The 25,088-nt window shown below is 32.3% G+C and overlaps 1 protein-coding gene across 2 annotated transcripts; it reads left to right on the top strand.

Annotated features, from left to right (window-relative positions):
- Positions 1 to 82: 82 nt before the first annotated feature.
- On the top strand, positions 83 to 25,088 carry LOC144965370 (myotubularin-related protein 10-like). 2 transcript variants are annotated; one of them, XM_078900628.1, is made up of 14 exons: positions 83 to 244; positions 3,429 to 3,485; positions 11,215 to 11,278; positions 12,864 to 13,009; positions 13,995 to 14,076; positions 15,275 to 15,357; positions 16,040 to 16,184; positions 16,552 to 16,660; positions 17,632 to 17,719; positions 18,319 to 18,404; positions 19,210 to 19,340; positions 20,636 to 20,785; positions 21,107 to 21,288; positions 24,127 to 25,088. In XM_078900628.1, the coding sequence occupies exons 1-14, from the start codon at positions 185 to 187 to the stop codon at positions 25,027 to 25,029; spliced, it is 2,286 nt and encodes a 761-aa protein (XP_078756754.1). In that variant the 5' UTR covers positions 83 to 184; the 3' UTR covers positions 25,030 to 25,088. The 2 variants fall into 2 exon arrangements, with proteins under 2 accessions (XP_078756754.1, XP_078756755.1); XM_078900629.1 differs by lacking the exon at positions 3,429 to 3,485 and having other exon boundaries at positions 100 to 244.

The raw sequence follows: 25,088 nt of genomic DNA, 5'->3' as shown, positions 1-25,088 counted from the left end.
TCGTTTTACTGACTCGCTCTTCCGGCATTGAGATCGGACACTGACTCGTTGACGCTGACTCGATCGTCGATCGGGTAAAAGCGATCAAATAACCCAACACTAGCTAAAAGGAGGATAAAAATGTCTGCTGGTTAGGAGGAAAACAAATCGTAATCAAAATCTACATTATTGACAGACTGCCACAATGGCGAAGAATTTCAAGTCATATATCAACAGTTTTGAATTAAAAGAGAAAGGCAAAGCGGTCAGTATTTTATTCATATCTATTATCTTTATTAATAGATATCTAGAGCATAAGTTTCTACTGCCGAGTAAGAAAGTTAAAACAAGCTCCACCCCCTTTTAAAATGTGTTTTGATTCTCTTGTTTTTAATTTTAACTAAAACTAAAAACAAATACGTTCGCTGTATTTTAATTAAACACCCACACTTTTTGCATCAAAGTCAAATAATATTAAACATCGCAGTGGCTACGTTCACGGATTCAGGGCACCCTCACCCGCCCTGAACTAACACTAAATTAAATAAAAATAAAGTCATTTTTCTATCTCTCTCTCTCTCTCTCTCTCTCTCTCTCTCTCTCTCTCTCTCTCTCTCTCTCTCTCTCTCTCTCTCTCTCTCTCTCTCTCATCTCTCTCTTTTTTCTCACTCTTACTCTTAGCTACTCACTTATCTACTCTCTTTCTTTCCTCCAACCCCTCCCCCATATAGTCATAGCCATATCTTTGTTGCTACATGTTACAAAACGTGATCTTTTGTGAGGCCTTCCATGAGCTCCTCGTTTTAGGGAAACAACCCAAGTATTCCTTTAACTAACCCTAAGAATTAATAAAACATAAAACCTAGCACCTTTAACTAACCCTAATGTAAAACAAACATCCTAGGACTATATTAACAAATTGAATAAATAAATGCCTGACAAAAGGTCCACGGTGAAAATACTAACGAGCCACATACTAATTGAAAGAGATGCTACCCCGAGGAGCTTATAGAATTTCTCCCATTTTAAAATATTTTTTTTTTGGTCTTGATTGTTTGTCTCCTGACTAAGGCTAAGGGCCGAAACACTGTTTGTCATGTGGGTCTCATTAGCCTTAGCTACCATAATTTTCTCTCCAGCTTATTAATTGGCTCCTTTTGGTACCATTAGAAAAGTCAGCAAAATATCAAAACTTTGGTGTCAATATCAAACATTTAAAAAATCGAAACCTTTGTGTCACACAAATCTACAGACTCAGGATGCATAACAAATGTAACCATCTGCAAGATATTGAAATATAGAAAATGTGATATCGATATAAAAAGACAGCAGCAAGCTTCTTTCCCTCAAGTCAACACAAAAATGAAGTCTGTGTGAACCTTAGTTCATCGCAAAAAATAATAAAAAATAAAATATTACTAGATTGAGTCCTGTCTAGATTTTAATTTTAATGCACTCACTTCACTTGCAAAGGGACCAACATCAATCCTGAATGCAGTCAATATTTTTTTCTGGTCCCCCCCCCCCCCCCCTCCCCTTCTGTCCACCCACCAGTGATTATGTCGCTCAAGAGATCAAATGGTCATCCACACTTATCATTGTAAACCTTTCTCACAACTTTACTTTTAATGCCATGTTCCATCCCCAGCCCCTATCCCATTATTGCTATAATGTTGAAATATTCGTAGTTTCAATCAGAATTTTTCTGTATTATTACAATATATTGTCTTTTATCTGAGTGAGAATGTCATGTATTTGATTGAAATTACATGAAATTTTTTTCCATGTACAATTACTTTTTGTTAGATGCTTTCATTGAATGGCCAATGCTGCTTTAAATACACAGTATAACATTTATCACTTATTATCTTATTTTCTTTCTCTTTCTCCTTCCCATCAAATTTTGGCATGCATGACATTGACAGCTATTTGTATTCCTTAAAGACAATCCATTTGACACTGGGAAATAATAGCACAATGCTCCTTGCTAGGAAAATAGAATATTTATTATTCCCTCCTAAATATTGGCAGCACTCCACTCTTCTTCTCCTATGTCATGCCGCTTCCTTCTCCCTCAGACACTTTGTATTGTTTACATGAAAGCAAATGTTGCCATTCGGTTAAGAATATTATTGCTCTTTCCATGATATTGTATGGCATAAAAGTGTTGCATGGCTTTATTATTATACTTCAAATTACACATAAACCTGGAATATGAACATGACTTTAACTCTGAAATACTGCAAGGGAAGAAAAACTACTCCACCACCTCTCCCAAATTGTAGTTTTGTTGTTTATTTTTTTGTTTGTTTCTTTTTATTTAAAACACCCATTCCCTCACAACAATGAAATTCAAATTGAACAACATAGATGAGAGCCTAAAGCACAATCTGAAAACTATACTTTGTATTCATGGAGTGATAGTGATTCATTGTCTACTTCCATTTGTTCATTTATTTTACCTTTAACCTCTTTCTGAAGGTGGAAAGATGCTTGTCTACTCTGATAAACAACCTTTTTCTCACATTGGCCAGAGAACTTTTCTTTCACATATTATAAGTAGATTAAGGTGACCCTCATCTTGTCAAAGTCTGCTTTTATTTTTTCAACATGAGACTTCTTTGAAGTTTCTGGCAAAGAAAATGAGGGTCGTTTTAGTGTATTGACATATGGAGTTAAAGTTTTCTGTCCAGTGATAAAAGTGTTTTGTTAGTGTGTGGCAATAGTGTATGATAACAAATGAAATATAAGCTTCAATTTATCGAACAAAGACAGATAATGTGGGCATTTCATCATCACGGCAATAACTCACTTTCCAACATGGATGGACTGAATCCAATCCTATATCATACTGATAATAAAAATATTTGTTACTTTATTATTGTTATTTTATCCATGTTTATGTTTTTGTTCAGTAGTAAGAGAGGCAGAACAACTGAAAGAGAAATTTTATTAGTAGTTTTAAGCATAATGTATGATATGAGGAGCAAATTCACTCTGTAATTTTTGTCAGAATGACGCAATGTGTTTTTAAAATATTTTCTTTGTGGATATGGTGTTGGTTACCAGATTAAGAATTCAAAATGATGATTGTTACTGTTGTTTGAAACCATTCTTCTGTTAGTCAAAAAAAAATAATTTAAATCGTTTTTTTTTATCTGAAATTTTTGAAGGAAGGATTTCTCATATTTTTATTTTCATTGTTACAATGCACTATCTGAGTGGAGGCTAGTTGTTCAGTAATCAGTGCCCACAATTGTTACTAATTTATGTCCCATGAATTTTGTGTGGGATTGCATGTGCTATGAACAGCCCCACTTATCCCTATTCACTTAGTATTAATGACAGTTTTGTTTTTGTTTTTTTAAAGAATTGTAGCCATATTGAAAGCCTTTTTCTTACAACGTACATATTGTTATAAACTGTTATGACATTTATTGCACTTGCAGACGTTTCAGTCTTATATAGACATCAATGTTGAAGATGAAGAGCAAATTGAAAATAATGTGAGTATGGTAGAATGCTTTGCAGCTCTTTCACTGTATAGACATTATTACACTGTGATGTACCCTGCTAACAAATTGCCTGAACTATAAAGCATAAAGATGGGTGTATTTGTCATTTGTTTAGAAATTGGTCTGTTACTAATCACTCCGTTGTAGTAACTGATTTATGTTCCTTTGATGTAACAAAGAGGCGAATCATCGGGGGTATAATAATACAGTGTAAAATTGTGGACTGAAAATCAAAATGAATAACGGAAATAACAACAATGCAAAAGGAATAAAAGAGGACATGGGAAGAAAACGACAGAGTCACATTTTTATTTTTTGAAAAACATTTTTTTCTTCAAATATGATTACTAAATTTAAAGATATGAAATTTTTTTTTTAATTTATGTTTTACAATATAGAAACATTCTACTATCTTGAAATCTAACCAACATAAGTCCTCTGAATGATACATTTGAAACGAAGATACATATTTTCCCCTCAGAAAGTGACTCTGCTCTTTTTTCCCTTGTCTTCTTAAAAGTTTATTTTACTTTTATTTTACCTTATGGCTTCAGTTTCTAATTGCTCTAGAAATTTTCCTGCTTTATCTATTTTTTTATTTTTACAACTATTACTATTTCAAATTACATTAAGTTTTGTAGCAAAATAAGACATTTATTGTCATTCCAAGCAAACACAGTGTTAATGATATATATATCATCATGGGTGAAAGTGGAGTTGCGTTGGATTTAAGGGTTATGATTATTGCTTATTTAATCCAGGAAATCTCTCTATATATACATATATATATATATATATATATATCTTACACACAAACACCCATTCATTTTTCCTGTTTCGAAAGCAATTGTCATTGTTGACAGTTTTATTTTTTTTAATTTGAAGTCTGAGGCGATAACATGTTAGCGACTAGATCAATGTAAAGAGGTCAATTAACTATCATCCTAAGAAGTAGATGTCAAGCCATTTTCAGCATTAATCAATATTGGAATGTTAAAGTTTTCTGTGCTTGCACCCATAGTAATTTATTACCATTCTTACTGTCACAGTGCTACTGCTAATAAAACACATCAGCTATTTGAGATACATTTTAATTGCCTTTTTTATATTTTCAAGGAAAGAATGTAATTAATTTCTCGCATAATTACTTGTTTTAACTCAAAGCAAATTTGTTGTCATAATTGCACAAATGTTGTAATTGTATACGACATATTTCTAAATTATAGCTTTAAAAAATAGAGATTCATCACTTTCAATTAGTCAACCTACAATCAGCCATACCAAAAGATGATGGATTGTGACTCCAAATTGTTTTCTAATCAATTCGAAAGATTTAATTTTGGAATTTGCGAGAACTTGGGCTACAATTTAGTATTCCTCTGCTTTATTGTAAATTGCATCAATTCAGGCAAGAAGGAGAAAAATATATATTTCTGCAGGTGTGTGTCCAAAATTCATAATTGGTTCAAAATAACCTCAAACCAAAAGTAAATTATAGAGTACATTTCCTTATTTAAGTAATGTGGTTTGAAATCTTGTTATGGATTAGTAAAGCTTGGCAACAAAAACATTTAACTCTATCAATTTTTTTTTTAAAAACAGTAATCTATAGATTCGCTCCCTGAGACTAATTTAATCCCTAGATCAAGTCCTTAGATTTTTAAAAATTTTAAACAAATCACAAAACTTTTCAATTCTGAAAGGACTTTATGAACAGATATGTTGAGTTGAAAAAAAGGAAAACCAATCATTCTTACCCATAATAGCAAAGTGTTGATTTTCTGATGTAATTTGAACTGAGAAAATTGATAGGTCTGATCATGGTACTGTCATTAACGGATTAGGAAAGCCCTCTATCAACATTATTTTCCTTAACATTTGGCCCCTTGTGTGTCCAGATCTTAGGCCTATGAAATAAACCATTTGTTAACCATTCTGATCTATTCCAGCCATTACTAAAGAACCCAAAGGGCAATCCTTGGCATTCTGATGAATTCGGAAAGTCAATCTTTTTTTTCTGTGCCATGTGCCTCTTATTGCTTAGAAATATAGATCAACCAAAGGCACTCATGAAATTCAGGATTTTTTCTTTTCTTAATACATGCTAATTTCATCACTATATTGACTACTATTAAATTGTTCTGTTGACACCTCTTTAGTCAGTAAGCTTACTTCACTATAAAAGAGTATCAAGTTACAGAAATGTTTCTTTTATATCAATTAAAAAATAAAGAGAGGGTGTCGAACCGCAGGATCCTTTTTTTTTCACACCCAATGTATTAATGTTAATGTTTAATTTTCAAGTCACCAGTCATTGAAACATCTCGGAATGAAAATGTTCTTACTTTTTTTTCTTTTTTTTCTTTTGTGTGTGTGTGTGTAATATTATTATTATTATTATTATTATTATTATTATCATTATCATTATTATTATTATTATTATTATTGTTATTATTATTATTATTATTATTATTATTATTATTATTATTATTATTATTATTATTATTATTATTATTATTGTAGTTGTTGTTGTTGTTGTTGTCATTATGGAATCTCTCAACCCATCATAAAATCAACCAATCGCTTTATTGCTTTGTAAAGTGTAGGCTAACTTTGTGAAATATAAGGGAATTCCAGTTTTGTGAAATCTCAGTAGACCTGCTATTAGTTTTAATTGTGCCAATATATTTTTACTATTTTGAAATTTTAGATGAGTGATTCTTTCCATTTTTACCCCTAGATAATCCTATATTTAATTTTTATTTTTAAAATGATAGCAAGGAAGATTTACTCAATACAACTGACCTGTAATTTATACAAAAGCGTTCCCATTTGTAAAATTTGTGAAGTCGATCATAAGCAGATTTTAAAAAAGCAATAATCCTCTATTTATCTATAATCATGCTGCAAGTGCTTCACAATATTTGTTTATACACTGTAGCTTCGTTCGTAGGAAATGAGATGTTCGTTTACCCCGGCTGGGGTCCTTCATCTGGTGTCAAATATAATGCTTTTATTGTTGTTTGTTTCGTTTTTTTTTTTTTTGCGTTTTTGTTTGGTTTTTTTTTGTTTTTTTTTGGGGGGGGGGTTGTTTTGTTTTGGGGTTTTTTTTTTGTTACTGTTTGTTTTTCAAGAGGATGATGATATTTTCATCATAAATGAATCCTCTGTTGTTTGTAAATGTTCATTATTAGTATATATTGGGTACATCCTTATTGGCATTGGGTTCTGTGCCTTATCCTGGGTGAAACTTGTTCGTGGTATTAGACTTTACAGTTGGAAAGACTGGTCTTTGATCAGGAAATTCTTATTTCTTCATGAATTGGACGTTTTCTTTGGTATATGTAAGGGCAGATAAACATTAAATATTTAAATTCCCGTTAATACAACATTGAAGTGATTGTGCTAGATAGTGCTTTGCAAATATTCTTAGAATTGTAATTGAAAGTTAATGATTGTCTGAATACAAATGAAACTATCAAAATCTTAGACTGAGTTACAATGAAATGTGATGTGTACATATTGAATTTCAATTTTTTTTTTAATATAAAAAATTCTTAAATATTTTTAAGCCGTTCTTTTTTATTTGTTTTTCAATATATTTATTTTTATTTTATAAACGATTTATTTGTCCTTTGCTGTGTATCCCTTATTTCTTAGTTTACCCAGTCATTCTGATTCTTTTTATTTGAATAAGTGAGCATGCTTTGTATATCTTGTATGTATTCATTGTGACATTTTGTGTCGTGACTTTCTCCTGATGAAAGAATATTTTATTAGAAAATGTTGAGAGTGTTTATTTTGTAATTTTCAAAAGGGAAAGCCTTCAAGCCTATTGCATGAAAAAGTTACAGAATCATACACAGATACACAATGTTTATCATTTCAAACAGTCTTTACAGGTTCCATTTCCGAAATATTAAGTTTTGAATACTATGTTGTTTTTAATGCATCATCAACTCTTTGGATTGATCAGAGTATAATTTCGACTGAAATATATTGAATATTTTATAGTCATCTATAAACCCGCCCCATTATGGGGTCCTCTTTTGACAATGCTATTTTTTCTCGCTCGTTTAATTTTTCTAACTCTATAATACACATTGTCAGTTTTTGTATGAATTTTATTACCTCTTTGTGATGAAAATTTATATTATATTTTGTTCAAGCCTGAAAGTTGTAGTTTTAATGTTGAAATATTTTTTTTAGTGTAATGATCTGTTGTATGTGCATAAGTTGAAGGCTTGTAATGTGACAATGTAAAATGTATTTATTTCATTGTTGATATGTTCACTGGAAAGGAAACAAATTATATTTTGTTCATGCCTGAAAGTTGTAGTTTTAATGTTGAAAGATTTTTTTTAGTGTAATGATCTGTTGTACGTGCCTAAGTTGAAGGCTTGTAATGTGACAATGTAAAATGTAATTGTTTCGTTGTTGATATGTTCACTGGAAAGGAAACAAACTAAAACTTCAACTTCATCCATAATTATTAAAAGAGGGTATTTATTAATTTTTGGTGTCAATCCAGTTCATGGAACCTATAACCTATTTAATTTTTAATTTAAGCATACGGTTACCTCAGCTAGAAATAAAAGGTGAAAATGATATGTCAAGATTTTGTGGAAAAGCCTTGTCGCTTTGTAACAATGAGGAAAGTAATGGAAATGGAATTTCATCAAGACAAAGGGCAAGTTTTGAAAATCACAATTCAATAGTATTAACAAAATTAAAATTTGTGTGAGAATGAGAGTATTTCGCTCAAATGAAAACAAATTGCCCGAAATCTGTTGAGGAGAAAAATTATTTTAAGATAAAACAAAGGAAAACAATAATTAAACCAATTATATACTAAGGCTGCTCCGTTTGGGATTCATGTCTTAAAAACAAAATAGAAGTCAATGGAATAAAAATTAATGAATAAAAAGAAGACTTGTTAAAAATAATTATTCATTCAATAATGGTAAAACTTGCCTATTGAAAAAATTAAGATGATTACAACACCATGAGCTAGTGCTGAAATTTTAAAAATTGTACAAAGGATCGAATTGCCTCATAGAGATGCATACACGGTCTAATACCAAATTAAGTAAGATATAATACTATGTTGGCAATAGAGTTATCAAGATCAATATTCCTCCATCTTATTTTCCAAATGTGTTCCTCTTATGGAGTAACCGACCTAATCAATATTATTGAGACTTTATCCACCACAGGCCCATAATCAAGAATTTGCCACATATAATTCAGCAGTAAAATTAAGTCTTACAGAGAAATGAATACAAATCATAGATTATAGCAGATAGAAGGGTTAGTTCACAGGAAATGAAATGATTAGCGAATCATTCTTTTTTATATAAATGGCATATTATTACAAATTTAATTCCATTTCTTTTCTTTACTCTCTCTCTCTCTCAGTCTTGTTTCAATGTGCTTTTGATTTAATGTTTAGGATTCCCACTTTGGGATTAGGGGTATCTGGATTCTTAGCCTTGATTTATTTGCGGATTTTCACTTAAGACACACCCGCTTATATTAATTATTTTGGGAACACAGTGTGCATTTTATCAGTTGGTCAGTTTTTAACACTTTTGGTCACTGTAGTAATGGATTTTCAGGACTCTTTCTTCCTCATGGCTGTAATATATTTTCACGTCACACTTTTCATTTTAACTCAGCGCTTTAAACAAAAGGATTTTCTGTTATTTCATCTCAATTATGATCAAATTTTCTTGCTACTATATCATATTCGTCATTTATCCATTTCAAGCTGTCACTCACCAATCAGGCTTGCTGAATATTTCTTCACCATTAACCCGACTTTCTTTATTCTGCACTGCACAATATATACCAAGTGACTTTCAATTGATATTTCAACCTCTAGTTTGAAAAATGTGGGTCCCGAAAGCTCAGTTGGTAGAGCGCTCAGTTCACACACAAAGGGATCAAGATCAATTCCGGGTGAAGTCAATATTTTTTCCCGACCCCTCTCCCCTTGTCCACCTTGCAGTGATTGGATAGCTGGGTCTGTTAGATCTGGCAGAAAGTACTTCGCTATAGACTAGTATCCTATCCAAAGGGTAGCAAACAATTGCTATTGTCCGTTTCACACTATAGAAATCGGGATAAACTCTGGCTCTATGGGCCTAATGGCTCTTTAAGTTTGAAAAACAATAATAATTCAACTACCATTTATTTTGAAAGATGTGAGAGGCCCCTTTTTGATAATTTTTTACTTGTCCTCAGAAATCATTATTTGAATTAATTCCTTGATTATTTTCAAACCTGTGATATGAAATTGTATTATTTTCATGTTATTTTATTTTTCGGGAAGTTCAACTTTACATTTTTTTTTTTTTAACTTGTCAAGCTATACTAATAAGTGTTTTGTTGGGGTTTTTTTACGAAGATAAAAATTCATTCATGTCAGATGTCTCAAAAAGATCTTCTCTCACTTTATGTAATAAATATCATATTGATTATTAGAAAAAGAGTTAATTGGCAAAAGTCAATCAGTGCTGCACAATTGGTTGAGAGACTTCTACGGAAATGATCCTGGTTCAAATGTGTGTGTGTGTGTGTGTATATATATATATATATCTCCTGATGAGAGCGAACGTTCGAAACAATATTGTAGAAGTTGAACATAATTTATACTTGAAATGTTTTTTATATATATATATATATATATATATATATATATATATATATGGTCTTAGTTTTGTTCTGATGGTCCCAATAGGTGTCTCTTAATGGATTTAAATCGGGACTGTTTGTGCATGAGTTGAGTGCTGTACCAACTGACCACCATGACCTGTTTAGAGACTTATAATGTGGTTGGTAAATGTACAGCCAGAATATGTGAGAAATTCCCATTAGACGTTCCTTCAATTTTACAAATAACAACAAATTAAAATGCCGATTTTGATTTAGCCAACTAAAGAGGGGGTGAGGGGAAGGGGGAGATAGGAAAAAAAATCTTGTGTACTCAGCTGTTTTCAGAACATGTTTTAAGACACTCATATTTCCAGCTTTATAGGGTTATGGACTAACTACAAAATAGTGTTGATATGTAAAGAGTTTTACACAGTTATTAAGTCAAGGGACCCTGTTCAATTGAATAATTAAAAATCAGCATTGTATGATGAATATGTTCGCATTTTCATCCAAATTTAAAACTTGATGTCCATGTTTTGCCAATTTAAAAATTAAAATGGATGCTTGAATGTATCACAAGTTTCTGTCGGATACAGGAGAACTACGAAAGGCTGTCTGAAGCCTGTAAATGCAGAAGCAAAAAGGCAGATCTGCCTACTAATGTAAAATAATTATAGAGCTACAGATTTTTGGTTTTACCTTTAGAACTTGATTAGTATCTTTAATATAGTAAAAAATTTATGAAAGCTAGAATTTTGGTGATAGGACACAGATAACATGGAGACTTTAATTATTTAATCCTGCTGAGTGCAAACTGGTAACTGATAAGTTAAATAAAGTAAATACTGTTTTATTTTCTTGGACACTACAATTTTTCTAAATTTTAATTAGGCCGATATAAAAAAGGTAAGAACAATAAAAAGGATACTCTTTCATAAATAATGACATCAATGCATTCCCGGTTCTTTATTTATATATAAAGTCATATATTAAAGCCCATACACTTCCACAGATTAGCTACTTTTTATGTTCAATATAACAGAAACGTTTGTTTGTCTCTTAGGAGGAACTGGAAAAAGAAGCATCTGCCTTCTTCCATAACCCGCTTGAGCCAAAAATGCTTCAAGGTAATGACCCTGTTTTATTTCGTTTATTTATTTTATTATTTGATCAGCTTTGAATTTTTTACTTGTAATTTTACTTACTTCAGTTATTTCTCTTGATTCTTGGTGGGACCAGATTTTAATGGGTGCAATAATTGCTTTGGAGATATCATATTACAGTGATTTGGCAATAAATACATAATGATTTGATGATGGTTATAGATTAAAAAATAGATAATATGAGATAAATATAATTTGAGGGGGGGGGGGGGGCTTGCATTATTCTTGCTCCTAATTGATGTTAGAATTTTATGACTTTATGATAGTACAGATAATAGTATGTTTCTACGTTATACCAAAGCTTCTATACAAATTTTTACAATAAGCAGGTGAGACTTGTACAAGGAAACTTGTTTGATTGTCAGTATATTTTTAGAATTGTGATTAAATGTCAAAATTAGAGATGTATTCACACATCCGATTGTTAATCTAAGTGCAGCTTCCTAGTCTGACTGAAGGAGGAAATGAATTCTAAATTGTTGGTCCTATTTAAACTGAAGTTTAAAACCATCAACTACTGCCACTTGAGCCACTTGGGATGTTGTGTTTATGATTAGATATGATACATCTTTGACAGCGTCACGCAGAAGAAACAGAGATAAACGCTTTTCACTCACACACTCGTACAATATAACTGATCTGTTGTGTTAGGTTGATTGTTGTATTTTTTCTAGAATTGCCAAAATGATGAATAAATGTTGATTTGGTTTTTAATGTTTATTTGGTTTGGTTTTGTTTTTTTGTATTTTTTGTTGTTGCTCTTTTGTTGTTTTTTGTTTTTTCTTTTTGTCTTGTTTTTTTTGTTTTTTTTTTTTTTTGTTTCTATGTTGTTGTTTTATGTGTCTGTCTTTTTGTTGTTGCTTTTGTGTGGTTTTTTTTTTTTTTTTGGTTTTTTTTTGGTTTGATTGGTTGGTTGGGTTGTTTTTTGTTTGTTTGTTCTTGTTTTGTTTTTGTTTTTTGTTTTTTTTTGGTGTTTTTATAATGATTCTTTGATAGAGATGTCAGTAAATATGTATCACATCTTTTTTTTTAAATCAAGCGACTTTTGTCAGTGACCAACAGGTAACAATGGTAGCAAACCGTGTCTTGTAACTGTAATGTGTCCTTGGGTATAGACATATCACTCATACTCACTTCTTCCTCTTTTTCTTCTTCCTTTTCTTCTTCCTTTTCTTCTTCTTTTTCTTCTTCTTCTTATTCTTCTTATTCTTCTTCTTCTTTTTCTTCTTCTTCTTCTTCTTCTTCTTCTTTTTCTTCTTCTTCTTCTTCTTCTTCTTCTTCTTCTTCTTCTTCTTCTTCTTCTTCTTCTTCTTCTTCTTCTTCTTCTTCTTCTTCTTCTTCTTATTCCTCCTCTTTTAAAGACTAGCTGACACTGTCAGACTGAGTATATCCAACAAAAATATATAAAATAAAATAGATATTGACTGGTACTTGTATGACATCTTTAATGGTCTTAATATTGCTCAGTAGGAGCACTCCGCTAATGGCCATGACGGATGTTTTTAGAGTACAAGTGCAAATTAAGAGTTTAATTGAATTTTTTAAACAGGTGAAAGAGTAATGGCAACAGCAGGCAGTGTCCTGATGTATACCCCTTTCTCTGACATGAAGCAGGGGATCTCAGGTAATTTGTTTGTCACCAACTTCAAGATCTCATTTGCAACTGCAGATAAGTCATCATATCCTGATGGACACGTGAGTCATTTATTAATTTCTTACCTATCTTCTTTACTTATTTGTTTATCATCATCATCATTATTGTCATCATTATTATCATAAACACCAAATTCATCACAATCGCCATTTTATCAGCTACGTGGTCTTGTGATACGACACTTGCCTGGGTTCGAGTCCCACTCTTAGCACTGCATAGGTGAGTCCTTTTGGAAAGGCTCTTTACTCACTTTCTCTCACTGTATCCAAATGTAAAATGAGTACATGGTCATTAACAGCAGTGTCTCTGTTGGAAAAAATTGTAATTTAGCATATAGGCATCAAGTCTCGTCCTATATGTTGTTGCTGTTGGCTAGGTACCCCTTATAAAACACTTTGAGCACATTTAGTGGATATTGCGCTATATTTGTTGTTTGTTGTTTTTTTTTATTTCTATAACAGAGAGACTAGATTTATTCCAACAATTATAAACATATCCATTTGTATTATTTAGAGCTTTTAGTATAAATATGGAAGCTAAAGTCTTTTTGTCTAATGCCTATGTTTTATTTAGGAATCACCCTTCAGTCATTTTGTCACGGAAAAGCGAATTTCACCTCAGCACTGAACGAATTAAAAATCAGCCATTAATTTATTAAGATGTTTTTGGCCTCAGTGCAAAGGAAAGTAACTGAGAAAATTGTCAGACAAGTTAGTTGACAGATTTGTGGTATGCTAAGCATTTATTCAGCTGTGGGATGCTCAAAAACCAAATTTGTTGGACATTAAAACAGCCTTTATCTTCTTAATTTCTTTCAAAATATTAGTTCATGAGATGTGTATTGAAGTAGTAGTCAATAGATGTTTTCAATGCATCAAAAAAAGAAATGAGAAGATTTTTTTAATGAGAAAAATGAAATTGAGGCATTGATTCAATGCACTTTTTAAAAAATTCGTTTGAATCCAACCCATGCTGAAATAAGTTGAAGAAAGTAAATTTCTAGATATTTGCTTCTTTTTTTTTCAGAATAAAAATAAAATACCACAGAGGAATAAACTATTGGAAAATGGAGATGTTCCTTTAACAGCTGTAGACTCTGTTTATTCAGGTATTTCGTGAAAAGACGTTTTTAATTTGCCATTTAATTTGTCATCAGTTGTTAGATAAGATAATTTGTAAAATGATTGGAAGATGTGTTTGTTTTTTGGGGGGTTTTTTGTTGTTTTTTTTTTTGATGGTTTTCATTTGCTTTAAGTGCTACGTTGGATTATCTTTTTTTATGAAAAAAGGAAGCATAGTACAACCCACTTACAAAGACATCCTCTCTTTAGTGTGGTTATGTGGTCTTGTTGTATGGCTCTAGCCTTCAGATTGGAATGTCCTGAGTTCGAGTGAGTCCTTGGGAAAGACTCTTTACTCACATTTCTCACCAGGCTCAGGTGTAAAATGAGTACCTGGCTGTTAACAGAGTTGTGTCTGTGTCTGGAAAAAATTGTAATATCGTCTAACGGGAGTCATGTCTCGTCCTACATATTAGGTGTTGCTGTTGGCCAGGGACCCTATGTAAAGCATTTTGAACATGTTTAGTGGATATTGCGCTATACAAAAGCTCTTAATAAAGACTTACTTCTTAGTAAAAACCCTGTATACAACATTGATATGGTGGAAATCAGCAACTCCAAACCAACGGTCAAGTCAAAATTTATAGTCCAATGAAACATTTGTTTTCCCATCTTTGATATCCAGTCTCCTCGGGGCTTCTTGTCAGGCATAAGATATTGCACTTTTATTATTAACACTTATAGTCTGTTTGACGGACTTAAGGAATATACGTGCAAAGTAAAGACATGCCAAAATTAAAGATTTATAATGTAACTGGTACACATACCGTGTTGTGTGCTGCATTATAATAGCATTTCTCTGTACTGACATTTTTTCCTGGTCCTAGCAGTGTTGTTTGAAAGAGGTTGCACTATTTTAATCTGTTTGGTAGAAAGAACATTTTCTCTTTGGATAGACACCAAAATAAAATAGAAAGGTGATCGTTGTTAGGACAATGACTAGTGTCAAACTATGAAACTGTGCATGTCCCTGATCTAATGCCTTTGTTGAGATTATGGACATGAAAACTGAGCTATTAGCACTGACTTATGAAAAAACACTTCAGTTGGGGATCAACAAATCAAAATAAGAATAGATGCACAGGTCAGCTTTAATCATCAGCTTAGTTCCAACACTATTTTATGTAATAAGAGGGCATAATTTGTAAAAGATTCTAATTGTAATTACTTTTTATCCATTTTTAGTTGGATCGGGCACAAGGAAGAAAAAACTTACTCCTGGTGATCGTGTATCGTCTTCCATTAAGTACCTAGAGATACATCGTAAAGTAAGTAGTCATGTCATTTTTTTTTTTTTCAAGTTAAAGAATATCAGGCTAAGAGTGTACTAAATACCCATTATTTCATTTCCTTTATGTGTTTTTGTATATCTGATTAATAGCACGGGCCCCATGTATGGAATTCTATCCCTAGAACCATCGGGGAACAACCAAGCATTAATTCTTTTAAATTGAAACTAAAACATTTCCTTTTCATGTCTGCCTATTTTTAATCTGAGACATATTTTATGGTTATAACCCTATGTTTGAATATTCAATCATGGGTCTGCATGTCTGTGTGGGGGAGGGGGGGGGGGGGTTGTGGCACAATAGATGCTTTTTTTTTTCTTTCAACCAATGTAAAGTGCATTGAGCATTATGTAATATTGAAAATGCTCTATACAAACGCCATCTATTATTATTATTATTATTATTATTATTATTATTATTATTATTATTATTATTATTATTATTATTATATATTATTATTATTATTATTATTATTATTATCATTGTTATTATTATACACAACCCAAACACCTCGAGTGTGCCATAATATTGAATAGAAAGACTACTTGAATGAAACTGGTTATAAAATCTTATAAGCAACGTCCCTATTGAAACTATCAGTTCAAGTGAGCATCTCTAACTGAGACCTCAAACGTTTTCTTGTTTCAAATCTTCATCCAAGGATTTTCAAGTGCTTGTCTTTGGTTTCAAATTCACTCAAAAAGACGAGAGCAGACACGTGACTGATACAATCATGCGCCTTGCTTTTCCTTTCAAAGAAGATTTGCTCTTTGCGTATGAATTTGGACAAAATGCTGATTTCAAAGGTAAATATTAGAGATTAACATTTAAAAAAAAAAAAAAAAACAGAAAAGAAAGTTTGTCCTGTTATGTCGTTTTTGAACACTAGGTTAGAGATAGAAAAGATAGTCCCACAAAGTGAAAAATATTTATAAATAAACTATGCTCCCACAGGATTGATTAGCCAAAGTAAGTAAATGATAAATAAATTCTTTTACCTTTGCTATTTATTTTGTTGACAGCGTTCATCTCATTGTCAAATTGCTTGCATATTTATTTTCATGCATTTTGTTTTCCTTATATTTTTAAATAATCTTATCTTGTTTATAGCTTTTTTGTAAGAGGTTACTAACCTTTTTAATGACATGTTATTCAAATTATTGTTTATTCCAGCGAAAAATTCCTTGGGTGAAAAAGAGTGGGAGAAAGAGCTGGAAAGACTTCAGTGCAATACCATGTGGAGGGTCACAGGGGTCAACGTCAATTTCTCCAAGAGTTCAATGTATGTGACTAATTAAATGTTGTCCATGGTTTTGCTAAAAATGTAGATAATGCACATCTCGTGAGTGCAAGGAATTGTAATGATAAGATTTGCATTATCTACATTCTTAGTCCAACAATGGAACTTGATAAAGATGATGAGTATTTGGTATTTTTTGTTTTTGTTTTGTTTGGGGGGGGGGGGGGGGGATGTGTTTCTAAAAAATATCTTTTCTGTCATACAAAATCTTAAAAGTATTTTTTTTTCTCAGATGTTACTATTGTAGTTGCATTTCTTTTTTTCTATTAAGACTTTAAAAGTAATATTCACCACTACTTTTCATGAGCTTACTACTTTCTGGATTCAAAACAAAGTTGAACAACAAAAATATTCCCAAAAACTTTTGCACGGTAGAAAATTTTGGCAAATTCAGAGAACAATTATAGTGATCTCTTGCAGCATTGTTAATAATCGTTTTCAGCAAAAATCCTTTACATTTAGAAAACTCTTAAAAGCTATTGCACAAGAATATAAACCATGAATTGGCCTCCGTTGCTGAAAATACATGATTGAGATGCAAAATGTTGCTTAGTCACTATTAAAGATTCAAATTACTGCATTCTCATTTAATTCAGTCTATTTTTTTCGACTCTTTTTTTTTCATTCTTGTCATAATATTTTATTATATTTTAAGAAAATGTACATGAAAAGTTTGTGGCACTGGGAGAGAGATGCACATTTGATAGAATATGCAAACTCCTCATCCCTGCCATCTCACACCTTTAAATTACATTTTCACACAATGTACAATAAAAGCACAGTTCAAGCACCTGCGACCGATCATGATCATTAGGGATAATTGGATGTGTTAAATACTAATTATTTTTCATTAAAATATTATATTGTACATTCGGATATTTGGTCATTCACACAAAATTTTGATGTATGTCATTTGATGTGTTGTTAAGATTTCTATTCTCTCATCTTTTCAGTTTGCCAGAATATTTTGTCACCCCAAGAAAACTATTAGATTCTGATCTCTCACATTGCATCGCACATAGCAACATTTTCACTATCCCAGTAAGTTCTTTTTTTTTAAATTTGGTTTGGTTTTCTTGTTTGTTGGGGGGTTGGGGTAGTTGAGGGGTTGTTGTTTTTTTTTAGTTTGTAAATTGTGATTTTATGTTTAGTCTTTTATATAGCTGAACCACAGTTAGATCTTACAGAAAGTGCTTTGTATTAGACCAATGTCCTAAAGAGTAGAAAGCAATTAAGGTCTTTTTTATAATGCTCAAGAGGCTGGTACAAACTGACCCCGTGGGTTTTACAGCTCTAAGGGCCCATCCATTTGCTTAGCTGCTCGATGTTGAAGATGATTTTTAATGCTAACAGTATAAACTGGAGCTTTTCATATAATCTTTATCTAAGACATCATTCTAGATATAATGGACCACAGACACAACCACGCTATCTAGACTTGGGGATGGTTCTGATTATATCCAAGGCAATATTTCATTATAAGGTGCTGTCAAAACAAACAACAACAAAAAACAAGAAATAATTATTTCATTCATTCTAAGTTCATTGACTCCAAGTTCTATCATTGGATGGGTTTCATTGTTACACTCAGTCATCCACTGACTCGATTGAATGCAGTGATGTATTATTTTCTCTTTCAGACATGGTCTTACACTTATATGAATGGTGCAAGCTTGGTAAGAATGGCCCAAAATTCAGTAGAAGCGGAATCAGATGATAAAAAAAGGTATTATGTGTGTTTTAAAGAGTATAATGATTTTTATTTTTTTTGTTACTGCTGTTGTAATTATTCTTGTTGTCATCATCATCAACATCATCATTATTATCATCCTCTTTATCTTTATTATTAGCTATCAACTTATTTGAATTCTGTTTTGCTAGTAACTCAAAATTGGACAATTGGAAAACTCAGCAAATCAGGACGAAATTCAAGGGGACATTATTTCTTCCGCATAATTTACCTTTTTGGTAGGGACAAGGTTCCCCAGCTTATTGGGACAAATTTGCATGAGCCTGTTAGCCTGACATTCATTTTATTTATTTTATTCCAACTTTTCCACATTTTACTGCATATGAACAATGCAATTTGGGAAGTAAGATCCAATTAAATCATGTCACTAAACTGACAAATAGTGTGTGTGTATATATATATATATATATATTATATATATATATATATATATATATATATATATATATATATATATATATATATATATATATATATATATATATATATATGTATATCACAGATAATCAGGATGATTTTGGTGGTAAAGGACATTTAAAGAGGTCTTACTGTTTTGTTATTTTGATGTTAAGAAAAGATAAAGTTCAAAAATAGGATGCGGATAGTGTAAGAGAATTGAAATTTTTAATTCAGCATTATTCTGTTTTAATGTGTCAACTTACAATAACTGTCTTCAAGTTATTGATTGATAATAAATCCCCAGCAATTGATGTCATATCAACATAATCTAGACTGTTCACAGGCATTTTCATATTCATGAAAATTTTCTGTCTGCATCTAGACTGGAGAGCGCCATCAAAATGGCTAGCGGCGATGATAAGGATCTTTTGACTCTTGACCTTGGTACCTGGTGTCCCTCCATTGTGGAAATCAGGAACTCGTTTGAGAAATTAAAGAACATTGTCATGACAGGTATGGTTAGATGGATGGTCTCTATATAAAAATCTTTACATTTTTGTTGCTGTTGTTGTTGTTTCATTTTTGTTTTTTTGTTTTTTTTGTTTTGTTTTGTTTTTTTTTGTTGTTGTTTTTTTTAATAATTGATCTATTGATTCATTTTTCTGTTGAAAATTCGATTACAGGATCAGTTTTATATTTCTCATTTGGGTCTCATTTATTAGTTTGGCTTCTAGGTGAAATCCCATTTATTTTCATGAGTGGGGGTTGTTTCACTATTTGTAGGTTAGTGCCGAAAAGGAATTTTGAACTTTTAAGTTGTCTATTTACTTATGGATTAAATGGTTAAAAGTCTAGCTTTTTGCTCACAGTACAGTATGGCCAGAGTGCATTATTTTGCATCAATTTTTTTCAGGTACCCAGCTTCCATCATAGACATCAGTTCACATTTTTGGTGCCGAAACTTTGGTTTTTCAATCCCCATTATTGTCATTCATTTATTTATATTTGTGTGTGGAGGTCAGGAGAATGGTGAGAGCATCCATAATTTTGTTTTAAAAGCCTGATGCAATGTCTCTCTCAATTTTGGGAGGCAAGCGGGCTTTCATTATAAACTATCTGGAAGGGGTCATTTGTCATCCCATAGTAGGCAGGCAGGTCACTTACTGTGTCTTCTATCCAACCTATATCTGTTTTCCTTTTCCAGGTTTCTTTCTGTTCTTGTTTTGGAATGAGAATACTTGGTTTTGTCCTTGTTCTGGCCAGAGTCCTAAGCTGTGCGGAAAACAGTCAAATGTATCGTGTTGTTTTGAGAGATATTTCCTTCCTTGTAAATCAGATAATCTCTTTTCTTATAGGTCTTTGTTTTGAATATGATATTCTGTCAATATTTGAGTGTATTCCTCTTTTCGGGAGATCTTGTGCTTATGTCTAGATGGGACTTATCGCAGATCTTAGACGAGGCACATTGACAGTTTGCTCATGGAATCTATCTCTAATCCCTATTTGAACCACTCCCCTTTATCTTAAAGGGTTTTAATAGTAAATCTTAAAATTTTTTGTCTACCTTGGTGCTCATGTCCTAAAAGTATCACAAGCACTGTAAAACTATTAAAAACAAAAACCCATTTCCACCAATAGAGCAGTAAAAGTGATTCGACTGAGATTAAACTATCATTTATTCTTTTTTAGTTTCAAGAAATGCATATTGTATTAGAGTGTGTATACTTATACTTTTTTTTTAACCCTCTACTAAGTTCTTTGGACAATGTTCATTTGTTTTTAAATCTATTTGAATCAATTACTTTTAGATTCAGCTCAAGAATTTTACGGGTCTGACTCACGTTGGCGCAGCAATTTGGAAAATAGCCAGTGGTTGCAACATGTGTCAGCCTGTTTACGCACAGCAAATCACACAGTGAATCAGTTAGTCAGAGAATGTCAAACAGTCATTTTGAAAGGTTTGTATTTACATGGAAAGTACTTATCCTATAGAAGTCCTTTTTTTTTTAATGTTATCACGTATTGCTTTTAAAATAATTCATACAGTTTTGTCAGAATCATTGTCATTCATTATCATTAATATTTAGTCTGTGTTGTAATGTTCAAGACATCCAGCTTGCTTTAAGTCAAAATTCATAGAGTTTGAAGTGGTCTTTAGGCATTCAGGTAATCTGCTCATTGAAAGGGCTTATTACGAGCTTTTTCCCCATTCTATTTGAAAAAGAAAATGGATCAGCAAAGTACATACATGTAATTGAATGTTTTAAAATTTTCTTCAGAGGAGACCGGCACGGACATGAATTGTGTCATATCATGCCTAACCCAGCTTCAGATTGACCCAGAGTATCGCACCATCCCTGGATTTGAGAGTCTGGTGGAAAGGGAGTGGGTGACCATGGGACATCAGTTTCAGAGAAGACTTTGCCTTGTTTACCGCCCTGAATCCGTCGACACTAAACCGGTCAGAGATGTATTTATAGAAGCATTTTATATTTTATCTTATGCATGAATGTGTATAGCAATCCTGCCACATATGCAGATAGAAATCTGAACTGTAATTTTTTTTTTCCTTCTAGATTCTGAAAATGTTGGTGCTGGAAGCTCGAAGAAAATAAATAACAATAGGAAATTGAATGGAGGTTTTAAAGGGGAAACCCAAAATGTCCACATTATCTGTTTTAGTTTATTAAATTGAAACTTCCATTCAATATCCTCTTGATATTTATTTTCTTCGAACTTCCAGCAGCAACATTTTGCATAATCATTCTAAAGGTGCAGATTACAAAAAAAAGTATTGAATCAACAGCATATTTTGCAACAGATATAAAAAAAAGCAAAATACATAGGCCTCATCTCATCTCATGTAGTTCCATATCTGAAGCAGACGTCGGAGGTCATCTTCCGCCAAGCTGATCTATCTCTTGCCAATTCTATTAAAGCAGCGCCACCTTTCTCAGCTTCATCTGTCCAAGTTCTTATCCCTTTCAAATACGTTATTCTTTGTCTTCCTCTTATTCTTTTTCCATTCATCTTTCCAGTCAAGGCGAGTATTTCCAAACCAGGGTGGCGGATAATGTGTCCTAAAAATTCCATTTGGCGTTTGATGATTTTTGTTATCAGTGATCTTTTTCTGTTTGCCATTTCTAAAATTTCTTCATTTCTTTTCCTTTCCATCCATGACACCCTCATCATTCTTCTGTAAAACCACATTTCCACTGCCTCCAGTCTTTTAACCATGGTCTTGTTTATGGTCCAGCTCTCACAACCATATAGCAGCACAGACAGTACATAGCAATCCAGGACTTTGATTTTTGTTTTCATGCTAATATTCCTGTTTTTCATAATTGTATGCAGCTGGTTGAATGCATTCTTCGCCATACCTATTCTTTTCTTTATTTCACAATCTGATTTTCCATTGGATGTTACATTGAAGCCTAAATATTTGAAACATTCAACTTGTTGTATTGTTTGTCCTCTGCTTGTTATTACACAGGCTGGTGGGTTATTATTTTTAGATACCGTCATACATTCTGTTTTAGATATATTCAGTTCCAGTCCCATATTTTCACTACTCCTGACTACAACATCCAGTAATTCTTGTAGTTCATGTTCAGATTCTGCCAGTAGAACCGTATCATCTGCATACCTCAGATTTGTTACATTCTTTCCTCCAATACACACCCCCTTCTTATGTTCGATATCTCTTAATATCATTTCACATAGGCCTACACAGACGAAAATACAATCCCAAATAATTCAGTCTTTTGGTGTTTTTAAAAATGCTTTAAGATGGCTTGTTCTGTATTTAGTACAAAATACCACAGAAAATCCTTGTCAAAATTTAATTAAATGACCTACTCTAGAGGAGTAAAAGATGGTATATAAATTGAAATAATCCCTTTAGAAATAATGGAATATGTATACCAAGTAAACTATATCACAACAAAGTGACAAGAGACAGGTCCTGCCTGTTAAGCATTTTACATCATCTTTCTGTCTTGTTTCTTGCTTTGACATGTTTGTTGTTGATAGAGTCATTCAGTGGTGATTTACTTTCCATGTATGAATGAGTACTTGGCTATTTGTAGTGTTGCAAGTAAAATGTGGTACACGATCAAAAAAATTCGGTTGATTTATTGGCAAGGAATTTTTAAAAAAACATAATTAAGTGTCTCAAGTAAAGGAAAGTTTTAATGAACCCAGAAGCCAGCACTCGCAGCCTGGGCATTATAGAGTAGTGTGCAAAACTGAATAAGCTATGCATAGTATTAGACGTGAGTTCAATTCTCAACATGAACACTCTGGTATTGTTTCTGACACTATCCCATATCCTTATTATACGATTTTTAAAAAGAGACCATTGCCCAATCCCTTCTTAAATTTATTTTTTATAAATTATCTAAATTAAATTATTAATGTATACAAACATGAAAATGCTAAGTTAAATTACTGTTTAAACCGGTACATAATCAGTTTCACAAGAAAAGTAATTTTTAAAAAATTTATATCATTAATTTTACAAAGAAATTGGAAAGGAATATCTATTGTTATTTTGAAATGAAATGATTATGATAGAAAATAATTTTATGAGTACCTTAAATGGACCGAGTAAATAAAACATACTCTTGTGTTTACTTGATGACAATACAAGTTATTGCATCTTGTAGAATGACCTTTTTATTGCTTTTAATCGAAAATTATTCAGGAATTGCAGACTTGCCAAAAGTTGAATATAAATCTACATAAAATCTTATGGTGATGGATAACAGTGACAGAATGATTAATTGCATTGCTCAGTCATTACACCTTTTATCGGTTGTCCTCTCGTAACAAGTTACAGTTTACTGTTATCATTTGCATTTGCATCCCAAGTATTTTATTTTCATTTTGAGTTTGTCACTCACCAGCCTTGCAGAGTAAAACAATATTTTTATGTAGTTCCATATGAATTCTTGTATTATTTGTTATACAATAGTTTATATTTATATATGAAAAAAATAATTTCCCAATTGATTTAAGGCTGTCGGACATAATGTTTGTGTCTTATCAATTATATTATGTAAGGCATCTCTCCATTATCATTGCTTTAGAGTGCTTCCATACAGAAATAATACCCTTGTATACTCTTTGATAATTCATTAACATATCATTCTGTCAATGATGATGAAAATAGTGTTCAGTAGATATATTTTTATTTTTGGTTTGTTTTTTTTTAGATTGGGGGGGGGGAGGTTGTTTTTTTATTTGTGTTCTGTAAAATATTATTTTTGATTCTCATTAGAGTTCTTTTATTTTTCAGATTCCTGTATTCTTACTGTTTTTAGACTGTGTGTGGCAACTCCTGCAGCAGTTTCCTTCATCCTTTGCTTTTACGGAGACCTACTTGACCACTCTTTGGGACACTTTGCACATGGGCATCTTCTACAATTTCCTCTTCAATAATTCCCGCCACATGCAACTCTACATGAGTGACAGGAAAAAAGTTCCTAAATCCCTTCCTTCTGCTTGGGATTGGTCTTTTCAACTGAGTGAAGAACAATTGATGTTGTTTAATAATCCTTTATATACGCTGAGGTCCTCTTTTGATTTAGACACTGTTGTGAATGGTGCTAAAACAGCTCTCCGATTGTCTGGGGAAAAACTGGCTGCGAATAATTACAGAATGACTCTTGGACACCATTCGACTATATCAGACATCTTTTATATGGACAATTCAGTCCTTAAATCAGAAGTGATGCCTAGTTTGATTAAGTTTTGGTCACAGTGCTTCCTACGTTGGATCATACCTGCTCAAATTGTAGGCGGGGGTAACCCATCTCGTTACTTGCAACAATGTGTCCTTGCAGAAGAGGTTGTTTGTTATCAATACAAACTGCGGAATCTTACCATGAGATTTGAAGAGCTAAACAATAAAAAAACTGAAGAACAAAAAAGTCCTAGTGATTTAGAGCAAGGTGATGGATTATATGCTCAAGTTCGTCCAACTGCTAGAAAAGCTCGACCTCAAAGTGGCCTTGTCTTTGGTGCCAATGGTTATCAAAGTAAGGGTACATCCTTGTCATCCGTGTATATTACTTCCTCATACCCTTTTAGTCCAGAAGGGTCCCAGGCTTCCCAGCACTCATTCATTTGTGGACCTTTGTCTCATTACCTCAAAGACACTGCCATTGATCACGACTATAACCAAGATGAGGATGACTGAAGGAAAATATTTTTTTAAATACTGTTATGTTATGCCTTGATGCTCTATATTCTATGTAT

Source organism: Berghia stephanieae, chromosome 2 (genome assembly GCF_034508935.2).
Source record: "Berghia stephanieae isolate SIO BIC M18660-M18661 chromosome 2, UCSD_Bste_1.3, whole genome shotgun sequence".
NCBI lineage: Eukaryota > Metazoa > Mollusca > Gastropoda > Nudibranchia > Aeolidiidae > Berghia > Berghia stephanieae.
The sequence above is the reverse complement of the archived record's forward strand: the minus strand, read 5'-3'. Positions and strand labels throughout refer to the sequence as shown.

What these genes read in the sequence shown, in the direction of transcription:
- LOC144965370 (XM_078900628.1), top strand. Translation starts at nt 185, where the DNA reads ATGGCGAAGAATTTCAAGTCATATATCAACAGTTTTGAATTAAAAGAG. An exon ending in TGAGCCAAAAATGCTTCAAG is followed by an intron (nt 11,279 to 12,863) that starts GTAATGACCCTG and finishes TTTTTTAAACAG; the next exon opens with GTGAAAGAGTAATGGCAACA. An exon ending in TCAAACAGTCATTTTGAAAG is followed by an intron (nt 20,786 to 21,106) that starts GTTTGTATTTAC and finishes AATTTTCTTCAG; the next exon opens with AGGAGACCGGCACGGACATG.